Genomic DNA, 18403 nt, shown 5'->3' on the forward strand with positions numbered 1-18403 from the left:
TTCAATGCTTTGTTCAGTCGAATCTATATCATCTCTCACTACTGCCCTGATATCATCCTTAAAAATCAGAGCAACACCACCTCCCTTACCTTCCTGTCTGTCATTCCGAACAGTTTGATACCCCTGATAACAAAGTGTGGAGCTGGATGAACACAGCAGGCCAAGCAGCATCTCAGGAGCACAAAAGCTGACATGTCGGGCCTAGACCCTTCATCAGAGAGGGGGATGGGGACAGGGTTCTGGAATAAATGGGGAGAGAGGGGGAGGCGGACCGAAGATGGAGAGAAAAGAAGATAGGTGGAGAGAGTATAGGTGGGGAGGTAGGGAGGGGATAGGTCAGTCCAGGAAAGACGGACAGGTCAAGGAAGTGGGATGAGGTTAGCAGGTAGGAAATGGAGGTGTGGCTTGAGATGGGAGGAAGGGATGGGTGAGAGGAAGAACAGGTTAGGGAGGCAAAGATAGGCTGGACTGGTTTTGGGATGCAGTGGGGGGAGGGGACAAACTGGACTGGTTTTGGGATGCGGTGGGGGAAGGGGAGATTTTGAAGCTGGTGAAGTCCACATTGATACCATTGGGCTGCAGAATTCCCAGGCGGAATATGAGTTGCTGTTCCTGCAACCTTTGGGTGGCATCCTTGTGGCACTGCAGGAGGCCCATGATGGACATGTCGTCTAAAGAATGGGAGGGGGAGTTGAAATGGTTCGCGACTGGGAGGTGCAGTTGTTTATTGCGAACCGAGCGGAGGTGTTCTGCAAAGCAGACCCCAAGCCTCTGCTTGGTTTCCCCAATGTAGAGGATGCCACACCGGGTACAATGGATGCAGTATACCACATTGGCAGATGTGCAGGTGAACCTCTGCTTAATATGGAAAGTCATCTTGGGATCTGGGATGGGGGTGAGGGAGGTGGTGTGGGGGCAAGTGTAGCACTTCCTGCGGTTGCAGGGGAAGGTGCCGGGTGTGGTTGGGTTGGAGGGGAGTGTGGAGTGAACAAGTTTGATACCCCTGGATATTTAACTCCCAGTCATGACCATCCTGTAACCATGTCACTGTAATGGCCACTAAATCATATCTGTTTCCTATCATTTGCACCGTCAACTCACCCAGCTTGTTTTGAAAGTGCTGAGCATTCAGATGAAGAGCTGTCATGTCAGTTTTGCACCTTCTCTTTGGGTCCTACTACCTCCATTACTAACAGTTCTTGAGTTCTCCTTCCCTTTAACTTTTTTCCTCATTTTCAATGGAATTGAAGTTTCCTCGTCACCTGCTGCTTTGCCTTCCATTAATTGTTATTCTCCCTCTCTGCTCACTTCTCCCTTGTCCCCACGTACTAGTTTTAAAGTCCATTAACCACCCTGTTTACCCTTTACACTGGAACCCTGGACCTGGCCCTGTTCAGGTGGAGTCCATCCCAGTGATATAGATCCCTCCTGTCCCAGAACTGATACTGCGCCAGTGAAGGAGTGTAAGGGTGGATTAGTAAGTTTGTGGACAATACTAAGGCGGGTCACATTGTAGATAGTGCAGAGGGCTGTTCTAGGTTACAAAGGGACATTGACAGGATGTGGAGCTAGGCTGAGAAGTGGCAGATGGAGTTTAACTCTGGAAAGTGTGAGGTGATTCATTTTGGAAGGACAAACTTGAATCAGAATACAGGGTTAAAAGAAAGATTCTTGGCAGTGTGGAGGAGCAGAGAGATTTTGGGGTTCATGTCCACAGTTCCCTGAAAGCTGCCACCCAGGTGCATAGAGTTGTTAAGAAGGTGCATGGTGTCTTCGCTTTCATTAACAGAGGGATTGAGTTCAAGAGCCATGAAGTTATGCTCCAGCTGTACAAAAGCCTGGTTTGGCCACATCTGAAGTATCGTATCTGGTCACCCCATTACAGGAAAGATATGGAGGTGTTGGAAAAGGTGCAGAGGAGATTTACCAGGATGTTGCCTGGAATGGAGGGAAGGTCTTGCTAGGAAAAGGTTGAGAGCTAGGGCTTTTCTCTTTAGAATGACGAAGAATAAGAAGTGACTTGATCGAGATGTACAAAACGATCAGAGGTATAGATAGAATGGACAGCCGGAGACTTTTTCCTCGGGTGGAGGTAGCTGTTATGAGGGGGCATAGTTTTAAAGTGAGTGGAGATGGATGTAGGGGAGACGTCAGAGGCAGGTTCTTCACTCAGTGGTAGGGGCGTGGAATGCATTGTCAGAGAGGGTAGTGGCGTCGGCCTCATTAGAGGCATTTAAGTGGCTATTAGATAGGCATATGGATGATGGTATAAGGTAGGGGTAGGGGTTAGATAGCCCTTAGGTTTAGGGTAAAAGTTCGGCACAACATCATGGGCTGAAGGGCCTGTACTGTTATATGTTCTATCCACAGCAGCGGATTGGCGAGGTTCAAGAGGCAGCTCACCACCACCTTGTCAGTGGAAATACTGAGGCATGAATGAATGACTAACCACATCCCTATTCTCCTCCACTCTCACTCTGGTGGCATCTCAGTCCCGACCTTATGATTAATATTAGCTGCTGCTTGTTTATTGAGAACTACTGGGAACAGACCTCAGTCAAACTCTGTACAGCCTATCTGTCTAGGGTAAATAAAACTGTCACATATGTCTGTGCATTCAAAGGATCATTCCAGGTTTCTGGCCACCTGGAAACTTGGTGCAGGGAATACAGCTTCCAGTCACACACAAACATCACTGAATTCGGTGATTATTCAACTCCTCAGTGATGTGATGGATTTTCCAAGGACCTATCAAATTATTCTCACTTCTGTTGCAGAGAATTACAGGAAGAAAATGATCCCCTCAGATAACTAACGTGCATGAACCCTGTCTTTTTTATTAAGAAAATAATATCTAGATGGTTCCAGGCTTGGCAGGCTGAAGGGCCTGTTCCTGTGCTGAGATAACAAGGTGTACAGCTGGATGAACACAGCAGGCTAAGCAGCATCATAGGAGCAGGAAGGCTGACGTTTTGGACCTAGACCCTTCGTCAGAAAATGGTCTGAAGAAGGGGCTAGCCGGAAATGTCAGCCTTCCTGCTCCTCTGATGCTGCTTGGCCTGCTGTGGTCATCCAGCTCGACACCTTGTTATCTCAGAATCTCCAGCATCTGCAGTTCTTGCTTTCTCTGTTCCTGTGCTGTATTGTTCTTGCTCTTTGTTCACTCAGACTCTAACTCAGGTACAATTCAGTAACACAAGCGCCATCTCAGACATAAGACCAACGTGTTTGGTTTGATATTGCATTACCCCATATTGGAAGAAAATGAAAAGGATTAGGTTTGAGGAAGGAAAAATGGACTAGAGAGCAAAGGTCACATGACCAGATTCATCAGCACCCAAACCATCCTTTTACTTTTGTCCATGTTAAAACTGTGGTCTGAAATGAGAAAGAGCTGACTTAAACATACATGTTTTAAAAGCAAGGAATTTGATACCCTTCATAGATCCTGTTTATGTTGCCTTGAGGTCCCAGATGAACTGAGGTCAAGGGACGGTTTACAAATGAAGCTTGAGGTTTGAGGATGATGGAACCAACTATCAATGACACAGGATCTCTGCCTGCCAATAACTACGTGAATGGGCTGTGAACAGGATAGAGAGGACTGAGGTCAGACCAGAGAGAAACAACAGGTCTGCATCACCCAGTTAAAAAAAAACTCAATTGTTACAGGCCTGACCAAATCCCCTCAAAATGTATTAATAAGATAGCCTAGACCCCTCAATTTTTATGATTGTAAAGATGTTGTATTCCAGATGCAATTCAATTTGTCAAGCTACACAACTTTAAGCAAAACACACTTTATTTTAACCACAATGTAAAAATGAAGACCAAAAGAAAAGAATTTACTCATCTGTAAAGTCTATTGAAATGCTTGACAAACTAACATAGTATTAACTTACTACTAATTAACTGTTACAATATCATTACATCCCATAAACACAACCTTGGCAAAGGAAAATTCAACAGACAATAGGTGCAGGAGTAGGCCATTTGGCCCTTCGAGTCAGTACCACCATTTGTTATGATCATGGCTGATCATCCACAATCAGTATCCTGTTCCTGCCTTATCCCCATAACCCTTGATTCCACTATCTTTAAGACCTCTATCCATCTCTTTCTTGAAAGTATCCAGAGCGTTGGCCTCCACTGCCTTCTGGGGCAGAGCATTCCAAATAGCCACCATTCTTTGGGTGAAGAAGCTTTTCCTCAACTCTGTTCTAAATGGCCTACCCCTTATTTTTAAACTGTGTCCTCTGGTTCTGGAGTCTGGTATTCAGTAAAATACATTGGCTCATGAGCAATTCTAGCAGCAGGAAGAGAACCTCAGGTTTTAGCTATAACACAGAAGGGAATAAGACCTTCCACATCCAGCTTCAAGATCCCAGCAACTGCTGAAAGCTTAAACTAATAATCCTGGTTCTGTGGGAGCCTGACCCCACTCATTCAGGCTGCTTCTATTGTTCCAACTTCAGAAAAAAAAAGCCAAGGCCTTACAAGCTTAATTAGCTTGAGCAGACTGCTCATCACCTCAGTCTTGACCTCGCTTCATTAAAAAAGGGACAAAATACACTTCTTAAACCCATAGTATCATCACACAATTCTCTTCAGTAAGACACTTTACATGTGAAAAAAGTGCTTCTACTTCTTTCAGCTGTTGCTACAAGTTGTAACTTTGTATGGATAAGTCAGAGACCTTTCAAAGGCTACAGAACTGTTCTCTAGCTTTCCCCCTGCAAAATATTGTGAATGCTAGAAATGTGAAACAAAATCACAAAGTTCTGGAGAAACTCAGCTGATCTGGCAGCATCTATGCAGAAAGAAACAAGAGGGAATGCTTCAACACCCACATGACACTTCTTCAGAATTCTTCTCCTGCTCTGCCCATCTCTTACCAGTTCAGAGAGACACCATGTTCTACGTTTAAGGACAGTCCAGGTTGTGAACAAGTTCTATTCTCGAGTCCATTGACAAGTTGATTTGTATGCGAGCTAGAACATAATATAGAATGCTACAATACATCCTCATCCCAGTGAAGTGTAAGCAGACTTGGGTTTTAGTATTTTAATTTGATAGGCTAAGTTGTTTGACTTGGTCTGGCTGACCAGACCAAAGTCAGTACAGTGTGAAGCTCGAGGAACACAGCAGGTCAGGCAGCATCAGAGGAGCAGGAAAGTCAACATTTCAGGTCAGGATCCTTCATCAGGATGGGGAAGGGGCAGGGAGCTGGGTAATAAATAGAGGGAAGAGGGGTGGAGCTAGAGGAAGGTAGATGGAATGGTGATGTGTGGATGCAGGTAGCGGGTAGTGAATGACTGAAGAGCATACTATCTCCGACCAGACCAAAGTGCTGCTTTATCGACATACATTCATCTCATAGTTGTCTCAGCCAAGCCCCCTTAATGTATTACGATGAAAACATTGTGGAGATCTAAAAATCACAACAGAAAGTGCCAGAGAAATTCTGCAGCTCTGGCAGCACTTTGGAACTGAATTCTTGGCTGAGATCCTGAGCAACCAGTACCCCAATGAAATACCTGAGCCTCAAGCTTAATTGACAACACTGGCTCTCATTTCAAGTGACCGCTCATTTCAATCAATGAAAATGTGGAGTGTCTGGAGGACTAAGACTTTTATTGCATTGTAGTGAATCCATGTTTATATTTTAAAAGGGTGGCTTTAACATAGTGAAAAGTTAACAACAAATCCCCTTTTAAAAGCTTTTTTTAAGCACATACAACTGTCACTATATGGTGTCTCCTCAGGCATTAAACTCACCTTTCAACATAAGCCATAGCTTTGCAAGTCTCCATTTCCTCAAAGTTCCCTCTGTCTCCTGCCCTCATATGCAGCGAGGCCTGGAGTTGACAAGTGGCCTGTCACTCTATAGTGTACAATGGAAGTACCATAGTGCAGTATGGGGGCTTTGTTACAGGATATGAGCATCACAGTCTGGGCCAGCTTTCTTGCCGATCCCTAATCGCCCTTTGTGAAGGTTCCCAGGACATTACATGCATCTCTGAATTAATAGTTCAGTGATAATACCACTAGGCCATTGTCTATGAATGCATACCATGGGCTTGTTCTTGTAGCCACTGTATTTATATGGCAAGTCCCATTCAGTTTCTTGATGTTGACTGTGGGGGAAACGTAGCAATGGTAACACCACTGAATGTTAAGGGATGATGGTTTGACTGTTTCTTGTTAGAGATGGTCATTGTATGGCCTGAATATTGCTTGGCCACTTGTCAACTCCAGGCCTCGCTGCATATGAGGGCAGGAGACAGAGGGAACTTTGAGGAAATGGAGACTTGCAAAGTTATGGCTCATGTTGAAAGGGGAGTTTAATGCCTGAGGAGACACCTGAAGGAATGATTCACATTGCATTAACTTGACTCTTGTCATTTGCAAGGCCAGTGAATGACTCACTGACCTCCCACAGCTTTTTAGCTAAGGCTTGGTCTTGTGCTAAAGGGCTGGGCAGAGTGAGAAAGCAGTCACTGTCGATGTACTTTCCAGAGACACCATCCATTTCCCTTGACACAGCACAGTAGATGGAACTCACAGCTCCTTCCTCTGAAGACTGGAACACAAGATAATTCAGAACATCAATACAACAAAAGACCAACAAACCAAATTGCTCAAATAATCAGTTGAATTCCAAACAGCTTTGAAAATAGAAATATATAAAACTTTCCATTTTCATGCATATATATTTGGTCAAAAGATCATATAGCACAGAAACAGACTTCAGTCCAACTTGTCCATGCTGGACCAGGTTTCCCCAAACTGAACTCGTCCCATTTGCCTGTGTTTGGCCCATATCTCTCAAACCCTTCCTATTCATGTATCTGTCCAAATGTCTTAAATGTTTAATTGTACTCCCCTCTACGACTTCCTCTGGCAGCTCATTCCATACACAGACACCACCCTCTGTGCAAAAAAAGAAGAGTTGCCCCTCAGATACATCAGCCCCTATCCATGCCCGTCAGAGTCACCAAAACATTAAGGGGAAATTGACAGGGTAAACAGAAAGTACTTCCACTGATAATGGGGACTGCAGATGCTGGAGATTCCAAGATAATAAAATGTGAGGCTGGATGAACACAGCAGGCCAAGCAGCATCTCAGGAGCACAAAAGCTGACGTTTCGGGCCTAGACCCTTCATCAGAGAGGGGGATGGGGGGAGGGAACTGGAATAAATAGGGAGAGAGGGGGAGGCGGACCGAAGATGGAGAGTAAAGAAGATAGGTGGAGAGGAGAGTATAGGTGGGGAGGTAGGGAGGGGATAGGTCAGTCCAGGGTATCCCCTCCCTACCTCCCCACCTATACTCTCCTCTCCACCTATCTTCTTTACTCTCCATCTTCGGTCCGCCTCCCCCTCTCTCCCTATTTATTCCAGTTCCCTCCCCCCATCCCCCTCTCTGATGAAGGGTCTAGGCCCGAAACGTCAGCTTTTGTGCTCCTGAGATGCTGCTTGGCCTGCTGTGTTCATCCAGCCTCACATTTTATTATCTTGGTACTTCCACTGGTCCTGGGCTCAGACATTTCAGGAGTGAATTCAGGAAAGATTTCAGCAGACAGTAAAGTTTGGGACTCTCACCACTCAAAACAGCTACCTAATAATTCTAATCCCATTTCCTAGCACTTGGCCTCATATGTCCAAGTAAATATTTAAATATTTTGTCAATACTATGAGGGTTTCTGCCTCCCCAATCCTGATAGGCAGAGAGTTCCAGATTCCCACTAACCTCTGAATGAGAGCTTTTCCCTCACATCAGCCCTAAACCTCCCTGTACCCCCTGGTCATTCAGCCCTCCGTCAAGGGGAAGTCTCTTCTGGTCTACCCCATGTTCCTCAATTTTTTTAAAAAATCTCAATCACATCCTCCCAATCTCCTCTGCTCTGATTAAAACAGCCCCCAACCTATCCAATCTCTGTACTGCCTTTATTTAAATGGACAGGAGCCAAAGTGCAATGGCTGGGCTTAGGCCACAGATTGAGTGTTCTTATGAGATAGTGGAACAGTTCAAGTGGCCTCTTCCTATTTGTAGCTTTTGGCACGTTATGAAAACGTAAGTGGTGGTAGAGAAACGCAAGTCTTTTCTCTGCTAGTTACCAACACACAAATGACCAGGAACTCAGTGGAGCCTCTGGCCAGTTTACAAGCAACTTCATGAGTTCTGACCTTGAAAAAGAAGATTCCAATCAGGTTGAAGATAATCCTCAGTAACACATTGTAGTTCCGCATAATTTCCGACATCACCACTCCTGGATGGACAGCATTCACTGTCACTCCTGGAGGAAAATCAGCAGGGAGAATGTCAGACAGAATCCCAACACAAGGCCCAGTGAAACTCAAATATCCAATATTCCCCACCCCCTTGGCCCCATCAAGTTGCCGTGATTCTTACTCAACCATTCAGCTGGAGACTACACGTAGAGGCCTCTCAGCCCATCACACTGATCCAAACTCACTCCAAGAAGAACCAAAACTAACTGCACCACCCTCTTTCCATAGTTGGAATGTATCAAAGGAAGAAGTTAAGATTTCATGGAGGGGCTGAGTGATTGTTGGATTAATGTTACATCGGATGGATGCTTCGGGAAGTTAACACTCAGGGGAGAATTATTTTTATGGAGTTAACACTTCAGGGTAGTTAGGGTTAGACAACGTTCCCAGCAGATGGGCTGAGTGAGAGGGTCTATTCTCAGTTTAGGAATACATCTGCATGGGACTAAGATGAGGCAAAACATCTGCAATGAACACATCTTGAACCTTTTGGAATTCTTTACTCTTGAGCACTCAAATGTTTGAGTTTATATTAGAGTATATTTAGCACCAGGATCAATCTTTGGACAACAATTGAATCAAAGGGAATGTGAGGAGCTGGCAAAGATAACACTTGATTTCAAAAGATTGTACTGAGGGAGGATGAAGTCGGCACTGACCGTTGTTCTGGTTTCTGATGTTTTCATAAAAACATGAGAAACAGGAGCAGGCGCAGGCGCAGGCCATCTGACCCACCCAGCCTGCTCCACCATTCAATAGGATCTTTTTGTAGACTCAGCTCCACTTACCCACCTAGTCACCATAACCCCTAATTCTTTTACTGTGCAAAAATTTATCTATCTTTGCCTTAAAAACATTCAATGAGGAATCCTTGACTGCTTCACTGGGCAGGGAATTCCACAGATTCACAAACTTTTGGGTGAAGAAGTTCCTCCACAACTCAGTCCTACATCTGCTTCCCCTTATTGAGGTGATACCCTTTAGTCCTAGTTTCACCTGCTAGCGGAAACAACTGCCCTGCCTCCACCTTACCTATTCCTTCATAATCATATGTTTCTATAAGATCTCCCCTCATTCTTCTGAATTCCAATGAGTATAATCCCAGACTACTCAGTCTCTCCTCATAATCCAACCCTGTCAACTCTGGAATCAACCGAGAGAATCTCCTCTGCATCCCCTCCAGTGCTAGTATATCTCTTCAAGTGAAGAGCCCAAAACTGCACACAGTGCAGGTGTGGCCTCACCAGGACTCGATACAGCTGCAGCATAGCCTCCGTTTTTAAACTCACTCTTAGCAATACAGAATATAATTCCATTTACCTTCTTAATTCTGTTGTACCTGCAAACCAACCTTGTGATTCATGCACAAGGACACCCAGGTCCCTCTGCACAGCAACATGCTGCAATTTTTACCATTTAAATAATCATCCTTTTAACTGTTATTCCCACCAAAATGGAAGACCTCAATTGTACTCCATCTGCCAGATATTTGCCCACTCACTTAGTCATAGTCAATGAGCTGTACAGCAAGGAAACAAACCTCAGTCCAACCTGTCCATGCTGACCAGATATTCTAAATTAATCTCGTCTCATTTGCCAGCATTTGGCCCATATCCCTCTGCTCCCTTCCTATTCGTGCACCTATCCAGATGCCTTTTAAATGTTGTAATTGCACGAGCCTGCACCACTTCCTCTGGCAGTTTGTTCCTTACTCACACCACCCTCTGAAAAAGATACACTGTGGGTCCCTTTTAAATCTTTCCCCTTTCACCTTAAAAAAGGATGCCTTCTAGTTTTAGAATCCCCTACCCCAGGGAAAAGACCTTGCTGTTCACCCTTGCATAGCCCCTCATGATTTCATTAACTTTCTATAAAGTCACCCCCAGTCTCAAACTCCAGGGAAAAATAGTCCTATCCTATTCAGCCTCTCCCTCTAGCTCGAACCCTCCAACCCTGGCAACATCCTTGTAAATCTTTGCTGAACCCTTTCCAAGTTTTGCAACATCTTTCATTTAACAGGGAGAGCAGAGAACAGTGTTCCAAAAGTGGCCTAATCAATGTCCTGTGCAGTTGCAACATGATCTCCCATATTCAAGCAATAAAAGGCAAGTGTACTAAAAACATAATAAAATGTGAGGCTGGATGAACACAGCAGGCCAAGCAGCATCTCAGGACCACAAAAGCTGACGTTTCGGGCCTAGACCCTTCATCAGAGCTCTGAAGAAGGGTCTAGGCCCGAAACGTCAGCTTTTGTGCTCCTGAGATGCTGCTTGGCCTGCTGTGTTCATCCAGCCTCACATTTTATTATCTTGGAATTCTCCGGCATCTGCAGTTCCCATTATCTCTGTACTAAAAACATCTCACTATCCAGTCTACCTGTGACTCCACCTTCAAGGATCCACAAATCAGCAGCCCCAAGGTCTCTTTGTTCAGCAACATTCACCATGACCTTGCCATTAGGTATATAACTCCAGCCCTGATTTGCCTTTCCAAAATGCAGCACCTCACATTTTATCTAAATTAAACTCCATCTGACACTCAGTGGCCCATCTGATCAAGATCCATTGTTCTGAGGTAACCACCTTTGCTGACCAGTATCTCACTAATTTTAGTGTCATCTGAAAACTTATTAACCATTCCTCCTATATTCACATTCAAAATCATAGAGCTTGGAGTCTGTAACTACAATGCCCAAAACATGTAGTCCTTTTAGGTCAGCAGTGTTGAATGTACAACTGTTGAATGTCAGTGTACCAAAGGTCCACTCCTGCATCAGTCCCAGTCCTCAGTGCTGTTTGTACCTGTGTGTTTGAGCTGCTGAGACAGTTCGTTCGTGAATAATACATTCATCAGTTTGGTGTTGCTGTACATCGCCTCCTTCCAGTATGTTGGCAGATTCTCTCCTTTGAAATGCTTAAAGTCAACCTTTCCACGATGGTGATTGATTGAAGAGACATTCACAATCCGGGCACTGGAGGAGTGTTTCAGCAAATCTGGTGATGAATATAATCGAGTGAAGGTGGATGACGGCAGAATGCAAGTGATCATTGAGTGAAGGTGAATGATGAATGACTAATGATGAATAATGATGATACAGTGAAGTTAATGATGGATTGGAGAGGATGATGAATGACTGAAGATGAATTGTGGCAGAGTGAAGACGACAAGTGAAGATGAATCATTATATTCTGAAGATGAACATTTATTCAGTGAAGCACTCACCCAGTAGCAGGTTGGTCAGGAGGAATGGGCCGAGGTGGTTCGTAGCAATGGTCAGTTCAAGACCCTCAGAAGTAGTCACCCGGTCCAAACCTGTGAGGGAAACATTTGCTGCAATAATCCATTGCAGTTATGACCCACGATAAAGTTTCTCCAGTTCCTTTTTGCTGTAAAAACACTGCAGGCTATTTTCACTGCTGGGATCTGGTGGTGGGGGGGATGGGGGGGGGGGGGGGGGGTGGTGAAGTGACCAAGAATCTGGGTTTAGGATGGGACCAGGCTGGGAGCGAGTCCAGGTTCACCCAAGATAACAGGGCCACTGATACCTCAGGCCGCAACCAATAACCACCCAGTATGTTGTATGTTATAAAACATGGTGCTCCTGGTTGAAGATGAGTCAGAAATGGGGGCTGGTAGGGGAGGGGGTTCTGAAATAAATAGGGAGAGAGGGGGAGGTGGATCTATCCATCTTTGATCCACCCTCCCCTATTTATTCCAGAACCCCCTTCCCCTCCCCCATTTCTGATGAAGGGTCTCAGCCCAAAACTTCAGCTTTCCTGCTCGGCCTTCTGTGTTCATCCAGCTCTACACCTCGTTATCTTGGATTCTCCAAGATCTGCAGTTCCTATTCTCTCTGGACCGAAGACCTATCTAATTTCCTGTTTATTGGAAAAGGACCTGTCAATCCCAGCGACTTGCTCTACCCACCTCCCTAGCCCAATATGAAATAACCCATTTTATGATTAGAACAGACTGGTATTGAGTGATTCTATACCAATAAATGCAAAAGATAAAGCTGAAATATTCGCAGCAATCTTCAGCTAGAAGCACCGAGTGAATGATCCATCTCGGCCACCTCCAGTGGTCTCCAGCATTACAAACACCAGGCTTCAGCCAATTTGATTCACTCCACATGATACCAAGAAATGGCTGGAGACACTGGATACTGCAACTGATGCTAATTCAATTCTTAAATGTGAAATAGACACATTTTTATTAATCTAGAGTATCGAGGGATACAGGCCCAAGGCAGGCATTTGGAATTAGGCCACAGATCAGCCTTTGAATGGTGGAACAGATATGAGGGCTGAATGGCCCACTCTTGTTCCTATGTAGTGAGGTCAGGAACTCGTGAAATCCCAACTGAGCGTCACTGAGCAAGTTATTGCTGAGCAGATGCTGCTTGTTGATGACATCCTCACCATTTAATAGGAGCCCAGTGTTGGAGGCAGTATGTTAGCCTGGGTACAGGATTGACTAACAAATAGAAGACAGTTGGGATAAGGGAGGCATTTTCAGGATGGCAGCCTGTAACTAGTGAAGAAATGCAGGAATCAGTACTGCTATACAATTATCTACAATACAAATTGATGGCTTGGAGGAGGGCTGTAGATTTAACAAGTTTGAAGATGACCAAAAATTATTGTTTTATAATAAATCAATAATTTCATGTCTATGAAAGAATGCTAATTGTGAATTTTTAAATTCTAAATTTAATGTAGAGAAGGCATACAACAGGGTATATCAGGGATTAGCAGTATAAATCAGTCACATTGACACTGGCATGTAGGGTCATAGGACAGGAGAAAGACTACATATTGGCCATGACAGCAATATTAAAGTCACTGGAAACTAATATCTTTTAGTTCTAAAGGTTGAGTTACTTGATGACACACTGGGAAAGTAACCGAAAATCTGTCAAAAATCAATGGTTTCTGGAAGAGTCCCAGGCCCTTCCCTACCCCTTTGCTTAGTCACTGTCTTCACATTACTCAAGCTCACCCTTACCTGAGGCACCTGCATTATTTACAAGGATGTCCAATTGCTTCTCCTCCGTCCTGATCTGCTCTGCAAACTTCCGCACAGACTCCAAGGAGCTGGTGTCCAGAATGCAGAGGTGAACGTTACTGTTTCCCGTCCGCTGTCGGATTTCTCGCTGTGCTCTCTCCCCTCTTTCTGCGCTGCGACATGCCAGGATCACACGGGCATTTCTCTGGGCAAGGTCTTGTGCAATGTACTTCCCAATGCCTGAGCACAGTTTAAAAAACATTCCTGACAAGGGGTTTGCAAAACAGTCATTTTCCTTTTGGGAACTGGATCTAGATTTGAATGGGATTCTGACTTGAAAGGGTAGACTCAATTGGATGGGCCAAATGGTCTCTGTGCAGTATCAGTCTATAAATCCGAGAGCAGAGAATTTTTGCAACATCCCCTCTCTCTACAGCAGATGAGATAAATATCCAAAGATAAACTGATTCTACTTGTTTATAATCTGCAGGAAATTGTCTGAAAATGTTGCTATGCTGCACATCACTGGGGTAATGTGCTGGAAATCAAGGCCTGCTATCCCTGGAGCCTTCATGAAAGGTAAATATTTTAAAAGGGGTGCAAAATTCTTCACCCAGAAAGCATAAACCAAGTTTCAGTCAGACTTTCTTTTTCCCTTATTTACTCTCAGGTTGAGGGCATCGTGGCCAGGCTAGCATTCATTGCCCATTCCTTAATTGCCTAGAGGGCAGCTAAGAGTCAACCACATTGCTGTGGGTCTGGAGTCACATGTAGGCCAGACCAGGTAAGAATGGCACTTTCCCTTCCTAAAGGACACTAGTGAACCAGACGGTTTTCCCAGACAAATCAGCAATAGATTCATGGTCATCACTAGACCTCTAATTCCAGGTTCTTTATTGAATTTTAATCCAAATGATTTGCCATGGTAGGATTTGAACCTGGGTCCCCAGAACATTAGCTGGATTAATAATATCCCTAGGCCATTGCTTCCTCAGTGCTGTCACTGATAACTGGTGCACAGACTAATTGGCTATTTGTGCTGGTTGAATCTATTTTGTGATAACACTACGGCTTCGGGGGTGTATTTTGACCTTTTTTGTGATGAAAGGTTGTGACAGCAGGAGCGAGCCATCTGTTCCAAGCCCATAAAGTAAGCACTGAGTGAGGCTTTGGGTTTCTTGAGGTAGAATAATAGAAGCAGCATGAAGCAGTGGGGTCAGGCTCCCATAGAGCCAGGGTTTTGTTGGGGTTTGGAAGCTGATATATTTTTCCCCTGCTGTGGCAAAAATTGCTTGGGTCCTCTCTCTCTCTACTTTCCTCCTGCACTGGGTGAGAAGTCACATGACACTAGGTTATAGTCCAACAGGTTTATTTAAAAATCACCAGCTTTTGGAGCACTGTCCCTTCATCATCTAGGGTTTGCACAACTGCTGTACTGCATCCTGCCATGTCAGTTATTTTATCAACTTCAAATAAGGAGCTGGAAAAGATTGCTGGACTTTGGGGCAGCTTATGTTCAGAGAAAAAAAGACTGTACCCTTCCAAGTGTTATCATTGTACCAGCATCAGCCACCACCTCTGGTCACTCATTCCACACAAGCACCACCCTCTGAGGAAAAAATTGCTCCTCATTCCCCTTTTCGATCATTCCCCTCTCACCTTAATCCTATGCCCCCTAGTTTTGGACTCCCCCACCTGGGGAAAAGACCTGGACTATTCACCCTATCCATACCCTCACGATTTTACAAACCTCTTTCAGATCACTCACCAGACTCTCAGTCTGGGGAAAATTGCCCCAGCCTATTCAGCCTCTCCCTGTAGTTCAAGCCCTCCAACATCCTTGTAAATCTTTTCTGAACCTTTTAAAGTTTCATAACATCCTTCCACTAGCAGAGAGACCGAACTGCATGCAGTATTCCAACAGTGGTCCTGCACAGCTGCAACATGACCCTCCCAAATCCTACACAATGCACTGACCAATAAAGGCAAGCATGCCAAATGCCTCCTTCACTACCCTATCTAACTGCAACTCCACTTTTCAAAGAACTATGAACCTGCAGATCAAGGTCCCTTTGCTTGGCAACACTCCCTAGGACCTTCCCATTAAGTATATAAGTCCTGCCCTGATTATTGTCGGATGACAACTGAGGCTTTGATCAGCCTATCAGGAACAAGAAAATGTTCTGAAAAAGGGTCACTTGACCCAAAGTGTTAACTCTGATTCCTCCCCACAGATGCTGGCAGACCTGCTGAGCTTTTCCAGCAATTTGTTTGTTTCTGATTTACAGCAGCTGCAGTTCATTCAATTTTTATTCTGAGTTTAAAGTTTTTTTGAACTGGTGTCTGAGAGGTGGTTCTGGGATGCTATCATGACAGTGCAGAGATTTGAAATCTCTGCCTGATCTGATAGCTCAGCTGCCAGAACCCAAAAAGAGGAATTACAACAGTCACTGCTGTTGTCTGGGTGAACTGAGAAAGTGAACCTTTTCAATGCTTTAGAGCCCACATTTCCACCTAAAAGCAATGCATCATGAATCACATTTCAGTTTAATTTTCTCATTTATCCCTTTTCTGTGTTGCAGCTGAGAACAAAGTTTAAAGCACAGATGTTAATCAGCCTGTTTAAATTTTCTCTCTGCCAACATTACTTTGTGTATAATAAATGTTAAGTCTTTTGTTTAAGAAACAAAACCAGTGTTTGGCAATGAATTATGCACAGAGTCTGGGACTGGTTATTCAGAAATCTGTCTTGAAACCAGAAATCAGTTGTTGCACCACATTTTAGAAATTACACAAATGCCTTGGAGACAGTGCAGATGAAAATGGTTCCAGGAGTGAGGAACTTCAGTGATGTTGAAAGATTGAAGACATTAGGACTGTTCTCCTTGGACAGGAGGCAGCTGAGGGAAGAGCTGATTGAGGTTTTCAAAATTCTGCGTGGTCTGGATAAAGGAGGCAGAGGGAAGCAAACGAAAACAAAAACCTGCCAATGCTGGAATCCAAGCCAGACAAACAGGAGGCTGGAAGAACACAACAAGCCAGGCACCATCTGAAAGAAAGGGGCAGAAGGGTAATATCTGAAAAGTGAGGAAAGGAGCAGGCTATATTTCAGATATTACCCTTCTGTGTCCTTTTCTTTCAGATGGTGCCTGGCTTGTTGTGTTCTTCCAGCCTCCTGTTTGTCTATCTGAACAGAGGGAAGCAGTCCCAATTTGTGAAAGAAACAAGAACAAGAGGGCGTAGAATTAAAGTGATGAGTAAAGGCAGCAACGTTGATGCAAGAGAAAATACACCTTCCATCAATCTGCTCCTTTATCCACCTTCCATCATTGCCTCCCGTCCCCCTCTATTTCAGAGCTCCCTTCTCCTCCCCCATTTCTGAAAAACGGCCAAGTGCAGAAATGTCAGCCTCCCTGCTCCTCGGCCTTCTGTCTTCATCCAGTTCTACACTTTGTTATCTCAGATTATCCAGCATCAGCAGTTCCTACTATCTCTGAACTTTAACTTGAAACCACTTGGGATGTTGCGAAAGGCATTTTATGATCTTTCTTTATAAAGGGGCTATTTCCCACCCCACCCCACCCTCTATCAGTACCAGCCTTTCGTTTCAGCTTTTTTTTATTTTCTGCAAAACAGTTCCTGGCACGGATTTAGAGGGAATACCGCGCTGACCGAGAGCGCAGGTGGGGAATCGAGTAGAGAATCAAACGGAGAAATCGTACCTGTGTTCGCTCCAGTAACGATAGCAGTTTTTCCGTGGAGATCCACTGGACATTGTCTCGGTTTCCATGAGCCTTTCCGTTGCAGCCTGACAACGAGAGACAGAAGCACAGCAACGAGAAACCACAGAGGGTGAGAGATCAGTGAAAGGAGTTGAGCGGGAAGCTGAGAAAGTTCCATAGCTTTTCACTGTCAGCGAAGTTGCGACACTAGGGACTGACCTCTCAACAATGAATTATTAACTAGTATCTCGGAAACTTCTGACAGATTGTAAATTACTCAACAGGAGCTGCGTCCTGTGAAGGGACAACACAGTACAGAACCCCTCTTCAGAAATAAATAGAGGAGGGGTGTGGCTGGGGATGTTAAGTGGGATGGTGATAGGTAAGTGCGGGCAGGCAGTGGGCGGGATGGGTCGGTGAGGTCGGAGGAGCGGATAGGTGGGAGAGAAGATTGACAGGCTGTGTCCGAACGAGGAGTTGGGTTGGTCTTGGGATGAGATACAACAAAGTGTAGAGCTGGATGAACACAGCAGGCCAAGCAGCATCTCAGGAGCACAAAAGCTGATGTTTCGGGCCTAGACCCTTCTTCAGAAAAGGGGGATGGGGAGAGGGTTCTGGAATAAATAGGGAGAGAGGGGGAGGCAGACCGAAGATGGAGAGAGATAGGTGGGGAGGTGGGGAGGGGATAGGTCAGTCCAGGGAAGACGGACAGGTCAAGGAAGTGGGAAGAGGTTAGTAGGTAGGAGATGGAGGTGCGGCTTGGGGTGGGAGGAAGGGATGGGTGAGAGGAAGAACCGGTTAGGGAGGCAGAAACAGGCTGGACTGGTTTTGGGTTGCAGTGGATGGAGAGGAAGAGCTGGGCTGGTTGTGTGGTGCAGTGGGGGGAGGGGACGAACTGGGCTGGTTTTGGGATGCGGTGGGGAAAGGGGAGATTTTGAAGCTGGTGAAGTCCACATTGATACCATTAGGCTGCAGGGTTCCCAGGCGGAATATGAGTTGCTGTTCCTGCAACCTTCGGGTGGCATCATTGTGGCACTGCAGGAGGCCCATGATGGACATGTCATCTGGAGAATGGGAGGGGGAGTGGAAATGGTTTGCGACTGGGAGGTGCAATTGTTTATTGCAAACCGAGCGGAGGTGTTCTGCGAAGCGGTCCCCAAGCCTCCACTTGGTTTCCCCAATGTAGAGGAAGCCACACCGGGTACAATGGATGCAGTATACCACATTGGCAGATGTGCAGGTGAACCTCTGCTTAATGTGGAAAGTCATCTTGGGGCCTGGGATAGGGGTGAGGGAGGAGGTGTGGGGGCAAGTGTAGCATATCCTGTGGTTGCAGGGGAAGGTGCCGGGTGTGGTGGGGTTGGAGGGCAGTGTGGAGTGA

At 45.2% G+C, this 18403-nt stretch overlaps 1 protein-coding gene across 1 annotated transcript; it reads right to left on the bottom strand.

The window, feature by feature from the left end:
* Positions 1-6303: 6303 nt before the first annotated feature.
* On the bottom strand, positions 6304-17375 carry zgc:64106 (uncharacterized protein LOC393348 homolog). Its single transcript, XM_048535843.2, has 6 exons — positions 17023-17375; positions 13301-13540; positions 11516-11605; positions 11095-11286; positions 8189-8298; positions 6304-6583 (listed from the first exon to the last, which is right to left on the bottom strand). The coding sequence occupies exons 1-6, from the start codon at positions 17198-17200 to the stop codon at positions 6377-6379; spliced, it is 1017 nt and encodes a 338-aa protein (XP_048391800.1). The 5' UTR covers positions 17201-17375; the 3' UTR covers positions 6304-6376.
* Between the last annotated feature and the right edge of the window lie 1028 nt (positions 17376-18403).

Source organism: Stegostoma tigrinum, chromosome 1 (genome assembly GCF_030684315.1).
Source record: "Stegostoma tigrinum isolate sSteTig4 chromosome 1, sSteTig4.hap1, whole genome shotgun sequence".
Taxonomy (NCBI): domain Eukaryota; kingdom Metazoa; phylum Chordata; class Chondrichthyes; order Orectolobiformes; family Stegostomatidae; genus Stegostoma; species Stegostoma tigrinum.

Bases quoted from the DNA above. Each gene is read 5' to 3' on its own strand.
- zgc:64106 (XM_048535843.2), bottom strand. From the start codon at position 17,200: ATGGAACTTTCTCAGCTTCCCGCTCAACTCCTTTCACTGATCTCTCAC. The intron at 11,606-13,300 runs GTAAGGGTGAGC...TTTCCCTCACAG, and splicing joins AAATAATGCAGGTGCCTCAG to GTTTGGACCGGGTGACTACT. The intron at 6,584-8,188 runs GTCAGAACTCAT...CTTGTGTTCCAG, and splicing joins TTGGAATCTTCTTTTTCAAG to TCTTCAGAGGAAGGAGCTGT.